Source organism: Stegastes partitus, unplaced genomic scaffold, assembly GCF_000690725.1.
Source record: "Stegastes partitus isolate 25-593 unplaced genomic scaffold, Stegastes_partitus-1.0.2 Scaffold300, whole genome shotgun sequence".
NCBI classification, from domain to species: domain Eukaryota; kingdom Metazoa; phylum Chordata; class Actinopteri; family Pomacentridae; genus Stegastes; species Stegastes partitus.
This window is the reverse complement of record NW_007578031.1, coordinates 373,773-380,882: the sequence shown is the minus strand read 5'-3', so window position 1 is coordinate 380,882 and position 7,110 is coordinate 373,773. Positions and strand designations below refer to the sequence as shown.

At 43.6% G+C, this 7,110-nt stretch overlaps 1 protein-coding gene across 1 annotated transcript; it reads left to right on the top strand.

The window, feature by feature from the left end:
• Positions 1-1,397: 1,397 nt before the first annotated feature.
• On the top strand, positions 1,398-7,049 carry ccne2 (cyclin E2). The gene is made up of 11 exons (XM_008283175.1): positions 1,398-1,452; positions 2,205-2,286; positions 2,411-2,464; positions 3,280-3,422; positions 4,000-4,135; positions 4,236-4,382; positions 4,499-4,594; positions 4,756-4,890; positions 5,044-5,155; positions 5,253-5,410; positions 5,667-7,049. The coding sequence occupies exons 1-11, from the start codon at positions 1,439-1,441 to the stop codon at positions 5,775-5,777; spliced, it is 1,188 nt and encodes a 395-aa protein (XP_008281397.1). The 5' UTR covers positions 1,398-1,438; the 3' UTR covers positions 5,778-7,049.
• Positions 7,050-7,110: the final 61 nt, after the last annotated feature.

Here is a 7,110-nt window from a genome sequence, read left to right as displayed (position 1 = left end):
GGGCGCAGTTTGATGCCAAATGGACTTAAATCTGGACATGCGATTGACTGCAGCCTTATGTTAGTCTTTAACTCGTCTTTTTACATCATTTAAGGCGGTTTCCACTTCTAGTTCAATCTGCTTTGCCACAGGTAAAAGTTGCATTTGGGCCAAGACGTGTGTTTTAGTGGGAATCCGGGGTTTTGGTGGAGCTTATCTATACAAACACTGGGGCTGCTCCTGTAACTTTAAAACTCAAAGTCGTCTTTTTCTGCTCGTCTTTTGCTTTGTCTCCCGTTTTTTCTGAAGCTAGCAACTATTCAGCTGTATAAAGACAGAAGTTATATATCACTGGTTTTTGTGCCTGTCGTGGTTAGCTGGTTATTGTTGACCTAGTTAGCAGTCTAGGTTTGAGCTAGGGCTAGGTTTGCTAATTACAGTAGCTCCCCTCCACAGCTTAGCCTCGCGGTGGCCTCGGTTTCCCCCGACTTTATTGGCGCTTAATGGCCGTTTGGAAGGTTTATCTTTGGATATGTGCTTCTTGAGAGCGTCTGCCGGCAGTTTAGAGCTGTTTAATGTCCGTATGGTTTGTCTTTAGCGGCCATTTCCACTAGTTTTCCCCCGCAGACTTGGGAGCAGCTTTGGGGAGGCAGGGCTGAAATCCTCCCGCTTCTGAGCTGCGGAAATTGGCGCGTCTTTGAGTTTCAATCCTTCGATAAAGTTCATATTCGGGCGATTTCACTCCCTCAAACTACACTAAACACGATTGGAGATGTGTGCTGCATCGCTGAAGATGAGGGATTTCAGTTGAAATGCGGTATTTTTGAGCTTTTTTTTGTTTAAAATCGAGGGAGCAGCCAGCCCCCCTCCTTTTGGCTGCAGTTGCCACACTTGCTCAGAGAACCTGGCTGGCTGGTTTAGCTCTGTGTTTATCCCCTTTCTTTACTATTTACACCTCTTTACTACGAGATGGTGTGTTTAGTGACCTTTACGTGTGCTGTTTCAGCTCTGCCAGTCTTCGGTTATTGTTGTGTCGAGCTGCTGTGGCTCTCTTTATTGGAGGTCACAAGCTAACACTGCCTCTGTTATCTTAAGCTAACCACCAAGTTTTACCCAGATTCAAACTGGGCCTGTAAAATGTGATCTGTTATATTTTGGACCGTCTGTGAATCCTCCAGGAGTTTTCAGGAGAAAGCTGGGCTCTTTAGAACATTATTTTAGATGTTTGTCACATAAAGCCTCACTCCCCTGGAACATGTACTCTGATTATTGGGACTGATGAGGGCCCCCTTGAATCTTTGACAAATTATGAAATGGTTCCAGCTACAATAGCCCCGATACTATTTACATAAGCTCCCTACAGTTCTCCCAAGTGTGTGCAATAATACAGTTGTGCCTAAATCTCACCCTTTTCCCTCTTTTTTTTCTTTGCAGCGGAGCCATAAACACAGTGATCACCATGTCCAGACGCAGGTAAGCAGCTGTTGGTGTTTGTCCTCAAAGTCTGGTCGGGGGGGCTTCATGAGGCCTCACTGTAAAGAGGAACTGCCCTCCTTTACTTTGTGATGGGGCTTAAGGCCTCATATGAAAACTTGCAAATGTATGGGTCATCAGAGTCACACGTTGTGCTTCCCTCCTGAGACTAAACGCTGTATTTGTGTAAAACAAAGATTTGTGGAGTGATGGCAGAAGCTCACTTTGTCTCATCTGGTTCTAAAATGGATTTTTAGTATTGAGTGTAATTATTTCCCCCCACTATTTTAAGGGTTTGGTGAAACAACAGTAAAAACTATGCAGTTTTCTAGAGCCAGTGGTCCTTTGTCTGAAGATTCTCAGTCATCCTGGTCATGATTATCCTCGTAGATTAATCCCTACCCCACCCCAAACCCATTTAAACCAAAACTCAGGTGTTAATGGCTCCTTAAGTATCTGGAACTCCCAACTACTCAGCCAGAACTGATGAAGCCTCTTGGATGAGAGGTGGAACGTCTTCTAGGCACTCAAGCGAGTTGACGATTAATCTATGAGAATAATGGTCACTTAATCATGTAAAATCAGGAATAACAACACGCTATTCAACTTGAGAGAATCCATCAAATGTAAACGTAATCATCTCAAGTTTAGTCACGATTCAGTTTCACTAACTGTTAATGAACCTGTAGTTTAAAATCAATTCTTCATTCAAACACAAATGCTGATATATCTTTTTTTTTCCCCTCCCCCAGCGGTCGCATCACACTTCAAGCCAGAGATTCAAACACACCTGAGCCAACCATCAAAGTCCCGCTGAAGAAGAGGAAGTCAGAGGTACGTTTGTCTTGCTGTTTTCTTTGTGTCTGCTTACTAACAGCAGGCTTTCTTAGATTATTTACCGTTTTGTTTTCCTTTTGTCGTCGGTAGCTTCGACTCACTTGTTTATTTTCTTCCTCAGCCTTCTAAGAAGAAACTACAACCTGCTGCAAAGAAACAAAACTATGAAATACAGGTCAGTGTCTCAGCTTGTCAGCTCCAAATGATTGTGTGTGTGTGTTTACAACTGATAAGAACTCAGCCCAGGATATGTGTGGTGTTAAAGCTTTATTATCTGTATCTCGTGACTGCCCTGCCTTCCAGTGTGTCCTGCCCTTTTTTTTCTTTCTTTCTTTAAACTCCAGTTTTATCATAAATGACAGGAAAGCTCCTTGCTTAGGGGTCTTCTCTATGCAGAGCGTCCATTTTGTTTTCTTCTTGTTTTTTCAAGAATACTGATATTTATCAGTTACTTCTATTTGTTTTTTTCCTGTTACTGTTCCAAATCCCTTACTGTATTTTGGATAAACGTACCTTAAGTTGGTTTTGGTGGCAAATTTATCTGGATGAGGTCAGTCTGCTAAAAAACTTAAGTACTTCTTTTCAGCAGTGACATGATGCAGTACCTCCTCATGAACAGAAGGTGTCACTGTTGAGATGAATTTATATCTGAACTCCACGCTTGGTGCACTTTGCTCAATGACTCACATTTTAAATACAACTATAATCAATGTACTTTTCCTTAAACCTTTAAATCAGAAACGTGAACAGAATTCAATGAGTAAAATATAAAACGGGGCGATGAAAGACGAGCAGAACCATCCACCCAAAGACGATCATTGTTGAAGTTGTCTTTTGCTTATCATGGCTATAAATCCAGTAACTTGTGAAGCACTGGAGCCACTTTCTTCAATTTAGATTTTCCTTCTTGTCCTATCGGATGAATGTAATTCTGACTTCCTTTTGGGAATCTGTGTTTCTAAAATCCACATTTGTGTTTCTGTGTTTCAGAAGTGTTGGTCGGACGATGGAGCGAGTCCGTGCGTTCTCATCGAAACTCCCCACAAAGAGATGGAACCGGCAGACCCGTCCAGCTTCAAACAGTACAGATTCAAGAACCTCTTCATCAAGGCCTCCCCCATTCCTCGCCTCAGGTGAGTGTCTTTTACACGTCAATGAGGCCGTCGTTTCTCTACGCTTCACGCTGAGTTGTTCTCTTTTGTTGCCGGACGGTCGCTCTACCCCACCCGGTACTCGGAGATGAGTACCGGGTGGGGTAGAGCGACCCCGAAACTTGACTTCTTTGAGCTGAATTGATTAGATTATGTTTGATCACACTGAATGCAGGGCGTAGTCTTTAAACTCATTCGCTAGAACAATAGCCATACTTGTGTCTAGACTGCAGCTTTTACAGGCTCGAGTCCATGTAGAGCTCACATGTGGATCTTGAATAAATTGGTTGTCTTTAATTTGTATAAACCTAAACTCCATGGAACCATCTTTCTTCTTGATCATGTTTAATGATGAATATCTTAATTTAATTACAGCATGAAAGTAGTGCCAACAATGTGATAAGTCCATAAATAAAGATGCTTTTCTAGATAAAAATGTATTTGACGATTCTCAGTCCTGATTAAAAACACAGTCAGAACCAACCACAAATGGAGCATTAAAGCTGCTTTTCTGTGTTTGGTGCTACATATGGTAAAACCCGGTCTCTCTCTTTTCCAGCTGGGCCAGTTCAGACGACGTGTGGATCAAGATGCTCAACAAGGAGCTGAAGTACGTTCACGACAAGAGCTACCTGCAGCAGCATCCCAAACTGCAGCCCAAGATGAGGGCGATCCTGCTGGACTGGCTGCTTGAGGTGAGTTACAGCATAGTTTTGTATTTTGTTTTATAAACTTTTGCAGTTGCCACCATGTTAAATAGTGCTGAGGTTAAACTGTATCTGTGTGTTTGTGCAGGTGAGTGAGGTGTACAGCCTCCACAGGCAGACGGCGTACCTCGCTCAGGACTACTTCGACCGCTTCATGCTCACTCAGGAGAACGTCAACAAAGACTACCTGCAGCTCATCGGCATCACTGCGCTCTTCATCGCCTCGAAGATAGAGGTGAGCTCCTCCTCCTCTTTGTCCACGAAGGCGCTGCTGCTGCACACACAGATCAGGCGTCCTGTGATCTGAGTAACTCTTCCACTCGATTAACTTTGCTTCTCGCCTCTCTCCAGGAAATCTACCCTCCCAAAATCTACGAGTTTGCCTACGTCACAGATGGAGCCTGTGACATGTGGGACATTCAGCGCACGGAGCTTCACCTACTGAAGGTACGTTAGCACAAAAACTCACCTGTGTTCAGTGGTTTGTTTTAGGAACTGTTGTACATACTGTCAAGAGTATTTAGCATGCTACACTGTTAGCTGTGCGCGACCCCAGTTTGTGTTCCTGTTCCCGTGTTGACCTGAACGTTGCTCCCGTTGTCCTGCAGGCGTTGGAGTGGAACCTGTGTCCCGAGACGCCCATCTCCTGGTTGAAGCTGTACGCTCAGGTTGAAGCCCAAAAAGATGAAGAAAACTTCCTGGAGCCACAGTTCTCCCAGGAAACGTACATCCAGATCACACAGGTACGTCCACGCCTGCTGCACATTATAAATGCTCTGCTGTGTTCATCCTAGAAGACGTCCTGTCCTCTGTTGCACAGATGGAAGCATGTGATCTTTTAACTATTTGATCCAGGATGCTTGAAGTAAAACAAAACCTGTACTTGTGTGTTGCAGCTCCTGGACTTGTGTATAATGGACATCAGCTCGTTGGACTTCAGCTACAGCGTTCTTGCTGCAGCCGCCTTCTGCCACTTCTCCACCTTCGATGTTGTTCATAAAGTCTCAGGTAGGTTTCTGAGCTGTCGTTGTAGCTCTGAGCTTATCTCAGTATGATGTTTAGTGGTTTAAATTGGGTTTAAACTGACGTCTGTACCATCTGTCAGGTCTGACGTGGGAAAGCGTGTCCTCCTGTGTCCGGTGGATGAGTCCCTTCATGGACACGCTGCGATCTGAAGCCAAACCTCAACTCAAGAACTTCCCCAGAGTCAAAGCTGACGACAGACACAACATCCAGACACACGTGGCGTATCTGGACCTGCTGGTGAGCGGAATATGAAATGTTGGAACAGACATTAGACAGAAAGTATACAACAGTAGTAAACAGGGTGCTGCTATTTTAGATTAGCGTAGTTGGAGGAATATAAATGTGGACAAACCTCTCTTCTTCCTCCTCCTCAGCAAGTTTCCAATATGATAACGTAACAGCAGCCTCAATATTCAGTACATACAATCCTGTAAATACTCCAAAAATGTCCTGTGCTCTGCTCTAACTAACTCTGAATCTTCCTGTCTTGCAGAGAAAAGCTCAGGAGCGTCAGGTCGACAGCACCAACGTTCAGCTTTCCCCTGTAGCTCCGGGACTGATCCTGACGCCACCCAGCAGCACCGAGAAACCTGCCAATCCTTGAGCAAGTCCACAACGTCGACGACCTCTCCACAGTCCAACCCGGATAGCCGACCTCTCCGACCTCAGCAGCTGAATGAGATGAATGTTTGGCTTTTTAAATGTTTTTTTTTTAAACACTAATGATTCCTGTCAGTCTTTATGTTTTGGTTCCATAAAACTGCTCATATGGAGATGGCCAGGAATTGTGGTTCTTGGCAGGTAAACGTTTTTTACTTTTATGTTTTTTTGCTTCTTTGACAAAGCAAATGTTTTGCCTGAGTGGCTCCACTGATGTCAGGTGGAGAAGCTGGTGGGGACGCCAGCTGTTCAGGCTTTCGTCTTCTTTTAATGAACAGGTTTCGGTTTGAGAGGAAACTGATCATTTTGTGCCTGTGAGGTATTACCCGAGTTTCACTGGTGCTATTCTTCAAATCGAGGCTTAAACGCTTCCAGATGGTGCTTCAGTCAGATTCTCAGGAAAATGGAAATGTGTAGTTTTCTATATTCTATTACAGTGAATATGACATTCCACTCTGAACAGGTGAATTTAAAAGTTTAATTGTTTTATGTCGACCTCCCCCGTCTTATTAAATGTACCCTCGTGCAGATTTGCGTCTGCGGTATCGCCAGAGGAACAAACACCCTGATGGACTACAGACACTGTTCATAGCCACGTGAGCCATAGGACCGTCAGCTGATCTGCTTCGACACCTGCTGGTGTTCTGAACGCACCTTTTGTGGCTCAATAATCGTCGTTAATTTTGTGTTTTGTTGCAACCTGGTTGCACGCTGATGTTACATTCCTGGGAAACTTGATAATTGTGCAAAGTTATTTTTTTTCTTTTTCATTTTTAAGTGCTTATATTTATTGGTAAGCCTTAGTATGTACAGGAAAGAAAAAAAAAAAGAAAAGTGTGTTCATATGTAAAATCTGTCTGTGATGAATGAGCTCAGTTTGATCACTGCCAAAGGCAAAAAAAAAAAAGCTATTTATGACTTCGCTCTGTGACACCCGTCGTTGACTTACAGTTCCTCATTAAATGTTGTACACTAGCCTGTCCTTTCTTAGTGCCTTCGAAAAGAGAAGATTAACTGTACGGCGACTTAATTTAAGCTGGAGCGAGCCGAGAGGCCGATACCGAGCAAACCTGTGACTGTAACCCTCTGCAGTGAGCTACCAACCATGTAAACTGTGTAGATGTTAAAGGATGTACGTTTTTGTAAATAGAGCAATTCAGAAATGTGTAATTTTTCTTTTATATTGGAATGTTTTAAATAAATTGGTAAGATGAGAGATGCTTGGTCTTGTGTTTGATTTGTAGATGTTCCGGGGGGGGGACTAGTGTTTGTAAAAG

Coding starts and splice junctions, on each gene's coding strand:
- ccne2 (XM_008283175.1), top strand. Junction 4,595..4,755: donor CGGAGCTTCACCTACTGAAG/GTACGTTAGCAC, acceptor GTTGTCCTGCAG/GCGTTGGAGTGGAACCTGTG. Junction 5,411..5,666: donor TGGCGTATCTGGACCTGCTG/GTGAGCGGAATA, acceptor CCTGTCTTGCAG/AGAAAAGCTCAGGAGCGTCA.